Here is a 15,618-nt window from a genome sequence, read left to right on the forward strand (position 1 = left end):
AAACTTTTCTCTGGTCGCTTTTACGCTGCTTTATAAAAATGGCATTCACTGTTGCTGGTCCCTGACATTTCTTCATTCCAGGTTATGTGAAATTGGTTCATTCTGTGGCTACTGCTCCAAAGGCTTCTGCTGCTTTCATTCCCGGCCTCATAAACGACTGACATTCATCAGGTCCAAAATGTGCATTGCCCTCCGTGGCTTCGCTAAACTGCAATGGGCCATGAGACAGGCGAGCGTTATATTTCTCAAACCAGATTCAGAACCATTTTGATGCCCACTTGCTTGGCTGAAAGGGACGTTAACGTAACCCTAATACAAAAGCGGAATACTGCGGATGCTGGAAACCTGAAATAAAAACAGCAAGTGCTGGAAATACTCGGCAGGTCAGGCAGCAGAGGAAATGAGTTAACGATTCAGGTCTGTGACCTTTCAACAGAACTGGGAAATGTTCGAAATGGAATAGGTTTTAATCAAGTGAAGGACGGAGGGTGGGGAGATGAGCAAAAGGGAAGGTTTGTGATAGGGCCGGAGGGCAAGAGAGATGAATTGAGAAAAAGGTTTCATGATGTATGGCCAAAGAGAGCTGTAATGGGGCATGTAAAGACACAAAGGATGTTTCTAGAAGAGGTATGAATAGTAGGATAGCTGCCTTCCAAACGCAAAGTAAAGGAAATAAGAGAGAAACGAGGGAAGAATCCAAACCAGAAAGGCAACACGAAACAAAATGGGGCAGAGATTATGATCTAAAATTTTTGAACTCACTGTAGAATCATAACCCTTCCTGTTTTGACATTTTCGTCTGACCCCTTCATACAGTCAAATGCCAACCCTCTTATTCTGATCTGACAGTGTGTAGTTAATAGTCTAACCTTACACCACCCAGAAGATGAATATCCTTTAGCTCCTAGATGTCTTTGACATCCATGGCCACATCACATCCTGGTCTGCTCTACTCTCCCTGAATACTTTTCATTGGCTTTTTGTACTGTATTCGCTCAAAAGGTCGTGAAAATCTAGATCTCTTTCCAACAAAAGACCACGGACATTTGGATGAATCAACTCAACAGTTTCAAGACTGAGATTTAAGCTGGTCCAGGGCACCACAGGATATGAAACTAAGGTGGTTAAATCGGTTGAGGTACAAACCAGCCATGATCTAACTGAACCGTGGGCAGGTGATGACAGCTGATTGGCCTATTTCTATTCCTATGCACCATCCTGTGCAGGCAGACCTATTTATCACATTCCTACAGCACTGTAGTCCCCTAACGCCTCGTGTTTGAGAATTGCTTATTCCGAATGCATTTAGCATTCACGTGTATATAACTTATGGTAGATGCATCAATCTTTTTGGTCCCTAGTTTAGCCATGTTAATGTTATCTGATTCTCCTGTATCACCCACCTACTGTCTAGATCCCAGTTTTTAATCAAATTTATGAAGGGAATCACCTTTCCTCCCAGGCCTCTCCCTCCTATTCAATGCAAATGCTTCTTGTGGCTACTTCAACATTTTTGGCCAAATACACACTTTTTTGTTTGGTTATCTCTCCTTTTTAGCTACAAAAATAACAGAAATTACTTTTCAAATTCCCAAGATAATTTTCACAGGGAATTGACAGACAGTAATTCATATTTACCACTTTCTTTGCAAACATCTTTTTCAGCATGACAGGAAATGTAATAAAGGAAATTGTCTTGATTTCCTGGGTTATACTTGCATTGGATGATTCACAGTCCTTACATCATTTCTTACATTGTCATTTAGCCCTTCCTGTTGTTCCAGTACCTTTTATCATTTATCATCAATGTGCACAGACTTTTCTCCAGGTAAGCAACTCATTATCATTCCCACATGCATCACTATCAACCCTCCCACAGCCAGAATCTCCCTGCACATTCCCAACGGCATCTTTGTCCTGACCACGTTCTCTGACTTCCTCAACTCTTCCTTTCTCCATGTCTTCGTCTTCTATATTAGGAATTAGTGCTCGATCTAAATGAATGGTGGAATCGGCTTGAAGGGCTGAATAGCCTACTCCTGTTCCTGTGTATGCACATTGCTGCGACTTTTTCAGTGTCTTTACAGTTCTTCTCATGGTCAGTCCATTCTCTATTATCTTATGTGCTTGGATTCCTCCAGGACTTATTTTTGTTTCTTGTTGGCCCTGTACCTGTTTGCAAAGATCCCTCTCACAGCTCCCCATTGACTCACCTCACTATTGAACACCACTTTAAACGTTGACTCAGTTTGTTCAATACTTTCCACTGGTCTTTGCTAATTAGCTTCACCATCGTTTTCTTCAATTAGTTCTCGCCCACTCCTTTTTTAAAATTCGTTCATGGTCTCCTTATTTAAGGAAGGAAGTAAATGCGTTGGAGGCGGTTCAAAGGAGGTTTACTAGATTGATTCCTGGAATGAGCGGGTTGTCTTATGAAGAAAGGCTGGACAGACTGGGCTTGTTTTCAATGGAGTTTAGAAGAGTGAGGGAGACTTGCTTGAGGTCTATAAGATCCTGAACGGTCTTGACAAGGTGGATGTGGAGTGAATATTTCTTCTTGTGGGTGAGTCCAGGAACAGGGGGAACTGTTTTAAAATTAGGGGTCATCTTTTTAGGACAGAGATGAGGAGAATTTTTTTCTCTCAGAGTGTTGTGAGACTTTTGAATTCTCTGCCTCAGAAGGTGGTGGAGGCGGGGTTATTGAATATTTTTAAGGCGGAGGTAGATAGATTCTTGTTAGGCAAGGGAATCTAAGATTATCGGGGGTAGATGGGAGTGTGGAATTGGAGACACGAACAGATCAGCCATGATCTTATTAAATGGCAGAGCAGGCTTGACGGGCTGAATGACCTACTTCTTCTCCTAACTCATATGGTCGTATGGAACGTGGGTGTCACTGGCCAGGCCAGCATTTATTGCCCATCCCTATTACTCTTGAACTGAGTGGTTTGCTCGGCCATTTTAGAGTCAACCACATTTCTGTGGGCCTGGAGTCACATGTAGGCCAGATCAGGTAAGGACGGCAGATTTCCTTCCTTAAAGGAAGGAAAAGACATCAGCGAACCAGATGGGTTTTTATTGCAATAGTTATCATTAGACTAGCTTTGAATTCTGGATTTATTAATTAAGATCAAATTCTGCCTTCTACTGTGGTGGGATTCGGTCCCACGTCCCCTCAGCAAATACCGGGGATTACTACTCTAGTGACGATACCACTATGCCACAGCCAACTCAACCATCAGCCCTCAAAGGCCCAACCATTTCGCTTCAGGTTTTTGGCCGCTGAAATCAGTGACTTGCCCAACATTTTACTATAGGTGTTTGTGCTCTTTCATGCTGCAAAGTCGGTTTGTGCACTGCCATAGTTCTGCTGTGTGTGAACATTTGTGTTTTGTCTATTTCAGGAGAGTGCGCCCGAGCCCGAGGAGCTGAGGTACAGCACATTCTCAAATTAACTCTGAGCAACATTTTAAAGTAACATATGCAAGTGTTCTATTTTCTGCTGTTAAGTATTTCATATTTGAATTATTAGTGAAGAAGACTATCAGCCAAAACTAGCGGAAGGCAGTCTGACTCTGGGAGCATTTAAAGGACCCACCCAGTACAAGGTGTGGAGACATGTAACAGACATACTCAACCCTGGTATGGAGATCTTTTCCTGTTACTGAACTTACTTAACTCGTTAAATCCTCAATAAGTGTGCACATCTTCAGAATATCAGATATAAGTACAAGAATGTAAACATTATTCAAACATATTTCAAATAACATAATAAATGAAATAGTACCATATAATCTGTTAAACTCATAATTTAGAATAGAATTATCATAATAATCATAACAATCTGAAAAGAAAACCATCAGTCTAGACAATTCGTTGGTAACAAACACTAATGTAAACCATTAAGCCTGTAATTGTGGTTCTAGCGTAATTTAAAACTTGAAAAATAACACGCAGGCATATGCACATTAGATTTGGTCAAATCATTTTCGAATGATAATACAGAATAAACTTCCAACATTTTTTTCCCCTTCATTTGAAGAAAAGATTAGGAAAAATGTTTTTTGGGTATTTAACACGAGACTGGCTGAAAATATTTGGAAACAAAACCAAGTAAAGCAAGTTTTAGTCATTTGGTAAAACAGAACTTGAGTACTGCTGAAAATAGAGACATTTTGTCCAAGCTTCTTGTCTTGCACTCATCAGGACAATTCGGAAGAATACCAATGTAAGGCAAGCAACACATTTATACTGTATGAGAAGAGAGTGCTGATTGGTTGGCAGGTGGACTCTGATTGGCAGAGGCGTTGCCATGAAGAATGCACCAGTTTATGGTGACTGACAGTTAACTTCCAAGATTTGTTTGAAATTTAAATCAGGCAGCGTGACTCTGATTGGTCAAGGCATTGCCCTGAGGAATGGTTCGGGCCCTATTTATGAGGTTGCTGATAAGGCCAATCTTTTAGCATGTGGAACTGTAAGAATCCCAATGGGTGTATTGATAAGAGAAGGTAGGCTTGCGGTAGACCATGGTAGAGAACCCCTTAGCAGATTTCTCGACTAGTACGTCAAGGAAAGGGAGTTCATTTGACTGCTCCATTTCAAAGGTGAATTGGAGCACAGGATAGAGCCCATTAAGACGTGTAAGGAAATTATTACAGGCAGCTGCGGATTCAAATCTCACAAACGTATCATCTACATATCAGAAGTATGCAAGACATAGGAGGTTCGGTGTCATTCCCTCGTAGACACATTTCTCATGGAACCCAATAAAGATGTTTGCGAGAGCTAGGCCTAGAGGGGATCCAATGGCAACACCATCGATTTGGGCACACATGGTGTCGACAGAAATCTAAGAAATCTGCTAAGGGGTTCTCTGCCACAGTCTACTGAAAGCCTACCTTCATTGGTCAGTACACCCACTGGGATTCTTACAGTCCCACACATTATAAGATTGACCTTATCAGCAACCTCGTAAATAGGGCCTGAGCCATTTGCTCACCATGCAAGCTTGATGCTGAAATAAAGCGAATCAAAGACATCCTGCGTGACAATGGCTACCCTGATCAGATCATTTCTCACTGCATATTGTGCAAACTTATCAACGGGCCTAAGACTGTCATTTTCAGCCCTGAAAAGTGCCCAGTCTAACTCAGGTTACCCTGGAAGGGTAATGTATCCCAAAAATTTGAGCAACAGGTGAAGCTAACTGTTTCATGCTGCTACTATGCAATAGCAACACGTGTGGTGCTGGCCACTAACAGGAAGCTGCCTTCAAGCCAAAAAGACAGTCTGCCTATCACACAGATGAGTAATGTGATGTATGAATTTCAATGCCAGCGTGATGCTAGGTATATAGGCCGAACGTGCCAAAGACTGGTGAATCATATCAAACAACATGTCACTTCCACTATTAGCAACTGGCAAGGTACAGGCCGTACCCAACCAGCCCGTGCTTGCAAAACTCAAAACCCAGTGTCCAACATTTGATGTGATTCCAAGATTGGACAACAGTTGCTAAATAATCCTCAATATGTTTAGAATTACACTGACAACCAATTTATGATTGTCAGTCGGGCTCGCAATGTGGTGCATTTGCACGTACTGGAGGCTACATATATTAATACACAGGGCCCTGTTCTTTACAGACAGAAAGAACATGTGCAAACATTGCATCTGTTTCAGATAAACAAAATACATGACAACCATTCGCTGGTTCATTGCTCAGGGCAATGCCTTGACTAATCAATGTCAAGCTGCCTGGTTTAAATTTCAAACAAATCTTGGCAGTTAACTGTCAGTCACCGTAAACTGGTGCATTCTCCAAAGCAGGTTTTGTTAATTGATCCTTTTGTTCTCACATTGGCAGCAAGAAAGTTCTCACTCAAGTGGGCTCAGAAAGAATGCAACTGATAATAGTTACCAGACAACTCTCACTTAACTAAATCTATCTCTGAGTTTAACTGGTGCAACAAATAAGAAATTTCCCCTTCAAGTTACATGCAGCCAGCAAACTGATTTTTTTATACTGTGCTTTTACTAACAGGAATAGCTGTGCTTGTGTTGTAACTATAAGTACAATCACTGTGTGTGTGTGTGTGTGTGTGCAAAGTACAAGATCCCTTGTCGTTCCTAACAACAGAATCCTTTTCTTTTCTAGGCTGTGCAGCGTTGCAGAAGGAAAGTACTTCATGATTTGCTTTGATTCCTTTTTCATGTTTGTCAGCCTTGACGATGTCCTGCACATAAGACCTTATCCGGCCCCACAGAAAATCCAGATCCATTTAGGCTCCATCCAACCCATGTTGAAGTAGGGCCTGTCCGAGCTCGTCACGGAATACCGAAGCAAACTTTCCATGATAGAGATGAAATCTTACCATGTAATCTGTTCAATTCTTGTTTTATAATAAAACAATCAAACAACAATCTAAATCTCGCCAATTCATACCTAAGAAACGTTATTCTGAATTATTAAACCCGTCTCAACAATTTATTTTACAAGTTAATATTCGGGGGAAAAAACGTGGATTCGCTCATTCAGATCGATTGATTTGGTCCAGTCATTCTAGAATGACATGTTATAAGTGCATTCACACAACGCGGAAAGTAGGTGGTCCAGAAATCAGTTGCTATTCGCTTGAGAACTGGAAAAGAATGGAATATCACTACAAAAGAACAAAGAACAAAGAACAGTACAGCACAGGAACAGGCCATTCGGCCCTACAAGCCTGCGCCGATCTTGATGCCTGTCTAAACTAAAATCTTGTGCACTTCCGGGGCCCGTATCCCTCTACTCCCATCCTATTCATGTATTTGTCAAGATGCCTCTTAAACGTCATTATCGTACCTGCTTCCACCACCTCCCCCGGCAGCAAGTTCCAGGCATTCACCACCCTCTGTGTAAAAAACTTGCCTCGCACATCCCCTCTAAACTTTACCCCTCTCACCTTAAACCTATGTCCCCTAGTATCTGACACTTTCACCCTGGGAAAAAGCTTCTGACTATCCACTCTGTCCATGCCCCTCATAACTTTGTAAACCTCTATCATGTCGCCCCTCCACCTCCGTCGTTCCAGTGAAAACAATCCGAGTTTATCCAACCTCTCCTCATAGCTAATGCCCTCCAGACCAGGCAACATCCTGGTAAACCTCTTCTGTACCCTCTCCAAAGCCTCCACGTCCTCCTGGTAGTGTGGCGACCAGAATTGTACGCAATATTCCAAGTGTGGCCTTACTAATGTTCTGTACAGCTGCAGCATGACTTGCCAATTTTTATACTCTATGCCCCGACTGATGAAGGCAAGCATTGAATTCAAAGTGGAATTCGTTACAGTTTATCAGACGTGCTATGGTTCTATCAGAAATCAACTAGTCTAACCTCGGTCGTGGGAAAACTACAAGACACCATTTTCAAGGTCAAAATCAGTACCCTCTTGGAGGTGCAGAAGTTCATGAGAAGAATAGCGTGGATTTCTTTAAGGCAAATTCCATCTGATGAACGATTTGAGGTCCTTGCTAAAGTAGCAGCGGTTTGTTAAGGGTAGTGCAGTCGAGTTTGTATCGATGGATATTCAAATACATTTGACCAAGCACCAAATAACATACTTAATCGGAAATGAAGCACATATAGTTAAAGGGACAATGGTAATTTAGTATGTAAAGTCAAAAGATAAAGTCAAACTTTTCCATATCCTTAAGCTGTTTCTCCATGCTCTGAGCTTTATAATTGATGACGTGATCCACACCCAAATCTTTTCGGAATGAGAAAGCATTGTCAGAGCAGGTGGTGGTCACATGGGCTGAGGGATAGGAGGCAGAGAGTAGATCTAGAAATATTTCTCTCTGACTGGTGAGAATGAGGCCATGGCGTCCCCAGGCAGTCTATATTCGGGCCATTGCTTTTCTTTTCGTGTATAAATGACCTAGAGTCGTGTATAAGGATTACAAGTTCGAAGTTTTCAGAGGAACTTAGCAACGAAGTACATATGAGCAGGATAGTAGCAAACTTCAGGAGGACATAAGCATACTGATAACATGCCCAGAAACAGGCAAGTGAGATATAACGCAGGGAAGTGAAAAGTGACGCATTTTAGAAGGAAGAACAAGGAGAGGCAATAAACTGAAGGATACAATTTTAAATGGAGTGTAGCAATAGAGAAACCTTGGGAGCTCACATATTTATTTGAAGGTAGCAAGACAAATAGCTAAAACTGTTAAAATACATGGCTTCATTGGCATTCTGAACAGAGACACGAGTTTAATGTGGAGAAGTATGAAGTGATGCTCTTTGGCAGAAACAACATGGTAAAGCTTTATAATCCAAATGCATAACCCAGCAGGGTTCCAGGGAACATCAATGCAAGCTCGAGAAGCAGCACCTCGTCTTTCGATTCGGCACTCTGCAGCCTTGCGGACTCAATATTAAGTTCAACAATTTCAGAGTGTTACTAGCCTTTTTAAAATATTTTTATTTGACTTTTTAACCATGGGCCCGCTTTTCATGCTGTGCTTTTGGACCGAGCTGCTCATTATTCTGCCATTAACACGCTCTCTTGAATAATGCTTTGTCTTTCACCACAATCATTAACACTCTCCTTGCCTTTGTCCCATGTCAGCTTTGTTATTTAATCGCTCCTGCCCTCTGTACTATCACACACCTTCACTTTTCGTCTCTTCCCCACCAAACCCCATTCCGTTCATTTGCTCAAAAGCTAATACTTTTCTAACCTTTGCCAGTTCTGATGAAGGGTCACTGACCTGAAATGTTAACTCAGCTTCTCTCTCTACACCTGCTGAGTATTTCCAGCACTTGTTGTTTTGATTTCAGATTTCCAGCACTTGTAGTATTTTGTTCTTATTTTATTATAATCCAAATGGTACTGTTTTGAAGGTGGTGGTGGGGGGTGGGGTGGTGGGGGTCAGGGTGTGGGGGTTGGGGGGGGGGGTGGTACAAAGGCAAAGGGATTGCATTTTCACAAATCTTGGAAATTGGCAGGGAAAATTGATAAGACAATTAAGAAAGTCTCTGTGATACTTGTGTTGGTAAGTAAAATAAGGAAGTCATGCTAAACCTTTTACAAATCACTGGTTACGCCTCAGCTGGAGCATTGTGTAAAATTCTGAGCGCCGCACCTTCGGGAGGATGCCAGGATTTTGGGAAGTGTGCAAAGGAGGCTCATTGGGATGATATTAGGGACGAGTGACCAGTTATTTGGAGAGAGGAAGAAGCTGGTATTGTTCTCCCTCGGGCTGAGAAATTTCAGGGCAGACATATTGGAGGCATTCAAAATTCAAAGATTTTAATGGAGCAAGTAGAGTTAAACTATTTCCTCTGGCAAGTGGATTGGTACCAAAGCTAGATTTAAAATAATTGCAAAATAACTAGAGGGGAAATGAGGAGAATTTATTCCACACAGCGTGCTGTTATTATCAAGAACGAACTAACTGAAAGAGTGGTGGAAGCAGATTCCACAGGAACTTTGATATGTCCTTGACGAGAACTAATTTGAAGGATTTGGGGGGGTGGGGGGTGGGGGGGGGGGAAGCTGGGGTAGGTTACATTATCGGACAGCTCTTTCAAAGAGGCAGAGACATGACTGGCCGTCCATAAGATGCTATATTTCAATGATTCTCTTCCATACTTGTATGATTTGGCCCGGGAGTCGCAGATTATCCAAAAAAGGGGTCCAGGTCACAAGTGGTTTAAAACAGTTTATTTAAGAAGCAGCAGCTTAGCTAGAACACATAAGCAAAATAGGCAGAAAAGATATCTGACTAATAGCAGTTGAGAATGGTTTAGTCGTCCCAAATCGGATGAACAGACGGATGAAGTGGGAGTGATGTTCATCTCTGTAGCTGACAGTGGCAGTCTCTCCTATTCTCGGTCTCCTTGGCCTAACCAGGGTGTTCAGCCGAAGCCTGCATTGATCAAACTCAGACCACTCTCCTTTGTCTGATGTGCCTTTTCCGTCCTGAGTGCCTGTTTACAGATCTTATTTCAAGAGCGCTGGCGGGTGTCTTATCTCCCCAAATTCCAGTCGCTAACCCATGAGGTCACCCTTCCACTTATCTCTTGCTAGGAAATCTTCATAACCTTAGTCCGACTGTTTGTTTAGATAAGGGGCATGACATCCCAGCTTAACATGCTCAAGAATGTCTTTTAGCAAGACCTGTGCTGGCGTCATGTTCTCGGCAGAGATAACAGGCCTATGCTGTCCTGTGTCTGTGTCAGCTCTGGCAGGCTGTTATGGAACCTTTCTTAATTAGGCAGAAAGAGAGAGAGAGAGCGATGTCTATAATAATCAATTAATTTCTGCAATTTTATAACATCATTGGACAGCCATTTATTACAAACTCCCCACCTTAAGCAGGAAATATCCTTATTGACTTCTCACCACCATGAAGCCTTGAGCTCCCACCAAGAATCGACTTTTATTGGAACTCCCCACCTGCAGATCACTCAACTCAATAATGTTCCTTAGCCTTTTACATGAGTGCCACTAATTCTAAACTATGGGCATGCCATAAATACATATATTTCAAACAGCAGATCATGCATGGATTGAAAAGATTCTACAGCTCTCTGTTCACCTGCATACATCTTGTGAATAGTTCTTGCTATGTATTAGCCCTAGCCCTCAATTTTCCCAATCCATATTCTGCATCCACTTTATTTTTTATTTTACTCCGCCTGTGAGATACCATTTTGTTTAATGGTAACCTGATTGGGGTATGGGGTATGTGTCAAAGCCTTGATGTTTTAGATTGTTGATCGCTCGACTGGCCATCATAACCATTTCATGTTTTGATGTTGTCAAGTAGCTGAACATATCTGAGTTTGTTTCTTCACCTTGCATTTCTGCATGGTAGTTGCTTCACACGTAACAAATCACATGTTCACACTCACAGGGGTATCCCAACATCATGCCACATGTGCCAATCCCATATAAACTATTCTTAGACTTGCAGATAATCTTATAAAAAGACTGGAGTGCTGTCTGCCCCGAGGTATTTGCTTCTCTCCCTCTGCATGGTCTCAATGCCTCAGGCCGTGGACAGACTATCAAAGGCAGTTTTCGTTAAACGTTCATAGGCAAGAATACAAACATCTCCAAGAGAAACTTATCCATTTATTTGTCTCATCGAAACCTTCCTGAATCTCAGGAGAATACACATTGACATCATATTGCTATTTTTCATTGAGTTGCCCCCAGGTGATTTTCCCAGTTCCCATTTGGTGGTATGATTTTCCTGTCTTCATCTTCTATCCTAAGTTAGGCACCCCATTAATTATCATTTAATCTCATTCATGAGCCCTGGAGGGATGTTACTGTCCAATGTAATATTCTCATAATATCTCTAAGACAAAAATCATGTATTCCCCAGGTGGTCCAAGTTATTAGCACATTTTGTTTGTTTATTATTACAGATGACACTTTATGTCCCTAAAATAACCCGTCATGTTGTGCTTGGCATTTGATAATTTGAAAACGACCCCAAATTATTTCCTTTATTAGCCGAGGTATAGAATACAAGAACAAGGAGTTTATGCTGGAACTGCATAAATCATTGGTTAGGCCATAACTTGAGTGCTGTGTGCAGTTCTGGTCACCTCACTACGGTATTGCACTAGAGAGGGTACAGAGGAGATTTATGAGGATGTTGTCAGGACTGGAAAAATGCAATTATGAGGAAAGATTGGATAGGCTGTTCTCCTTGGAACAGAGAAGACTGAAGGGAGATCTGATTGAAATGTACAAAATTTTGTGGGGCCTGGATAGATGGAGGTGAAGGGTCTATTGACCTTAGCATAGGGGTCAGTGAAGAGGGGGCATAGATTTAAAGTGTTGGGTAGAATAAATAGTGGGGAGATGAGAAAAAACCTTTTCACCCAGACGGTGGTGGGGGTCTGGAACTCACTGCCTGAAACAGAAGCCCTCAACTCATTCAGAAGGGTTCTGGATATGCACCTCAAATGCCCTATTCTGCAGGGCTAATGCTGGAAGTGATTAGAATAGGTGGATCGTTTTTCGGCCGACACAGACACGATGGGCCAAGTGGCCTCTTTCTGTGCCCTTACACTTTTTATGATTCTATGAATTCAAATAGCAATGTTGTTAGACTGTCGCGTGTTGTCGATATTCAATTTTATTTCCCCGAAAAGGAACTTTCTTTCTTGATACTCGGGATTCACTCCTACAGTTTTGTATCAGTTTTTTTAAAATGGAAATTTGATAATGCACTTAAACTTCAGGTAAACTGTCCCTTCTAAAGTGCTTGTAAAATCAACTCATATCAATTTATACAGAAAACCATTCGCAGCACCTCTGACTGAGACCGATGCTCATCAGTTTGCAACTGGCAGGAGGTAAGGAGGCGGTGTGAAATTATGGGATGGACCTATTAGTGACCTTTAACCCCGCAGATTGTCAGCGGTGCTGAGTTTTTCCCGCCGTCATTCGATCCGGGATCAAAGACGGGAAAGATTCTCTCAGTGAAAGTGTGGGTGAAAGTGTGGAGATGGGACATGTTGGCCGCATTGTAAAATGACACCTGTCCACACTCGTAGTCCAGGTAAACCCCGATCTTCCGGGGATTCACACTCGGGGTGAGGGGGATCCGTGAAGCGGAAGTGAAAGCAACATAGCCTTTTCCCGGTTCTAGCCAGACGGTCCAGTATCCAGTCTCAGGTTTCGGGTCGATTTCCCCTTTCCTTCTGGCAGACTCGCGAGTCACTCCTAGACCCCACCAAGTCTTGTTCCCCACTTCCACCTCCCAGTAATGCTTCCCTGATGTGAATCCCTCCGATCCTAGAACACTGGCCCAGGAATCAAACCTCTTCGGGGTGTCGGGGAGCGGCTGCCGTTCGTCTCCGAGTCTCACACGGGTCCGGTCCTCAGACAGGATGAGCCAGGAATTCGCTGTGTTCGGATCCAGAGTCAGAGAGGCTGGAGCTGGGGGGAAAGTTAAAATAACACATCAGTCTTGCTGTGATCTATTGAAACACTTTCCTTTTTAAAGTTCCAAATCTGGCCCTGCGTTGCATTCAGCGAATCTGCTGCCACTTGAGAGTTTACGCCCCGGGGGTCAATTTAAGTCGTTTCCAGCCCTGACGTTGCGGAAGTATCGCCTTTAGAAAAGGCCGCGAACCACTTTAAATTAGGCCCCTGACCACATTGACAAATCCGAGGTGAGCTGCCGGGCAGTTCAATTTTCAACCTGAAACGTGAATTCTGTTTCCCTCTCCACAGATGCTGCCTGACCTGTTTAGTATTTGCAGCATCTGTAGTATTTTGCTGTTGTAGAAACACCTGGATATGCGCTTCGAAGTGCTACGGTCTTGGAGTTGGAAAGTTAGATTAGGCTGGATAGCCCTTTTTCGCTGGCATAATTACGATGGGCCGAATGGCCTCCTTTGGTGCTGTAAATTGTATTTTAAAACATCTTATTTTCTAATAGCCTGACTAGGAATACAACAAAACTTGGACAACCCAGCAACCCCCGAGTTCAGAGACCTTAAGTCATACACAGATGGAATCTACCGTCTAGTCGAACCCACACACGGCACAATGCAGGATGGCTGATTCTTTTTAAAGCACGCCCATCGATCCCAGATCATATGTTGTGACATTGCGCCGATTTTGCACCGATCAGAAGCTCAAACCCGCCCTCCTGCATGACTCAGAATTCCAGTCATTTCATTTCCTCAGGTACAAAATGTGTGGTAGAACTATTGCATTAATTAACCTCACCTCTGACTCGACTGATATAAACCCCGAGAGTAGAGTTATCTGATATTCAGTGAAGCCTTGCACACAGTGTGTGGATTATTGGAACATCTTCCCACTCTCCCTCCCCTAAACGTCAGTCACTTCCAACTATATTCTCTACATCGACATGAAATTGAAGGAAAACCAGGAACAAGGGACCCGAAATGTTCAGAAAAGCCACCTACTGTGTGTAACGTCCTGCCAGGGGTGTGGGTACTCACACAGTTATGTCAAATGCTTGCAATCGTTCAACCATCTACCATCACCAAGTACCGGGAAACATCACAAGGCACTGCAAAATACCAAACCAATCCACCTCAACTCTCTAAAAAGCGTAGTCATTCAGTACCATAAACTTAGATTATTAGCTTCAAGCTGTCTAAACTACAATAAAAAAAACTGTTGCCCTCATCTAGTAGTTTATTCCCTTCCAACCATGGCTTTGGGCCCTGACAACATTCCAGAAATAGTACTGAAGACCTGTGCTCCAGAACTTGCCATGCCCCTAGCCAAGCTGTTCCAGTGCAGCTAAAATACTGGCATCTACCCGGCAATGTGGAAACTTGCCCAGGTATGTCCTCTACCCCAAAATTAGACAAGTCCAACCTGGCCAATTACTACCCCATCAGTCTACTCTTGATCATCAATAAAGTGATGGAAGGTGTCATCAACAGTGCTACCAAGCAGCACTTGCTTAGCAATAAACTGCTCAGTGATACTCAGTTGGGGTTCCACTAGGGCCACTCAGCTCCTGACCTCATTATACAGTTTTGGTTCAAACATGGACAAAAGAGCTGAATTCAAGAGGTTTGGTGAGAGTGATTGTCCTTGTCAACAAGCAACATTTGAACGAGTATGGCATCAAGGAGCCCTAGCAAAACTGGAGTCAATGGGAATCTGGGGCAAAACTCTCCGCTGGTTGGAGTCATACCTAGCACAAAGGAAGATGGTTGTGGTTGTTGGTGGTCAATCATCTGAGCTCCAGGAGATCACTGCAGGAGTTCCTCAGGGTAATGTCCTAGGCCCAACCATCTTCAGCTGCTTCATCCTTCAATAATAAGGTCAGAACTGGGGATGTTCGCTGATGATTCCACAATGCTCAGCACAATTCACGATTCCCTAGATACTGAAGTAATCCATGCAGAAATTCAGCAAGACCTGGACAATATCCAGGCTTGGGCTGATAAGTGACAAGTAACATTCACGCCACGCAAGTGCCAGGCAATGACCATCTGCAACAAGAGAGAATCTAACCATCTCCCCTTAACATTCAATGGCATTACCATCGCTTAATGCCCCACCATCAACACCTTGGGGGTTACCATTGACTAGAAACTGAACTGGAGTAGCCATATAAATACTGTGGCTACAAGAGCAGGTCAAAGGATAGGAACCCTGCAGCAAGTAACGCAACTCTTGAATTCCCAAAGCCTGTCCACAATCTACAAGGCACATGTCAGGAGTGTGATGGAATACTCTCCACTTGCCTGGATGGGTGCAGCTCCAACAACACTCAACACCATCCATGACAAAGCTGCCCACTTGATTGTCACCCCATTCACGATCTTAAACTTCACTCCCTCTACCACCAATGCACAGTAGCAGCAGTGTGTACCATCTACAAGATGCACTACAGCAGCACACCAAGGCTCCTTAGAAGCACCTTCCAATCCCACAATCTCTACCACCCAGAAGGATGAGGACAGCAGATGCATGGGAACACCACCTGCAAGTTCCCTTCCAAGTCACACACCATCCTGACTTGGAACTATATCACCGTTCCTTCACTGTCGCTGGATCAAAATCCTGGAACTCCCTTCCTAACAGCACTGTTGATTTACCTACCCCA

The 15,618-nt window shown here is 43.0% G+C and overlaps 1 protein-coding gene across 1 annotated transcript in view; it reads right to left on the minus strand.

Moving 5' to 3' along the window:
* Positions 1 to 12,402: 12,402 nt before the first annotated feature.
* Positions 12,403 to 15,618, minus strand: part of LOC137345657 (uncharacterized) — a 52,006-nt gene continuing 48,790 nt past the window's right edge. The window contains exon 23 of the mRNA XM_068008901.1: positions 12,403 to 12,953. Coding sequence (XP_067865002.1) covers positions 12,403 to 12,953 — 551 coding nt within the window. The remainder of the gene's footprint in view (positions 12,954 to 15,618) is intronic.

This window comes from Heterodontus francisci, chromosome 29 (assembly GCF_036365525.1).
Source record: "Heterodontus francisci isolate sHetFra1 chromosome 29, sHetFra1.hap1, whole genome shotgun sequence".
NCBI classification, from domain to species: Eukaryota; Metazoa; Chordata; class Chondrichthyes; order Heterodontiformes; family Heterodontidae; genus Heterodontus; species Heterodontus francisci.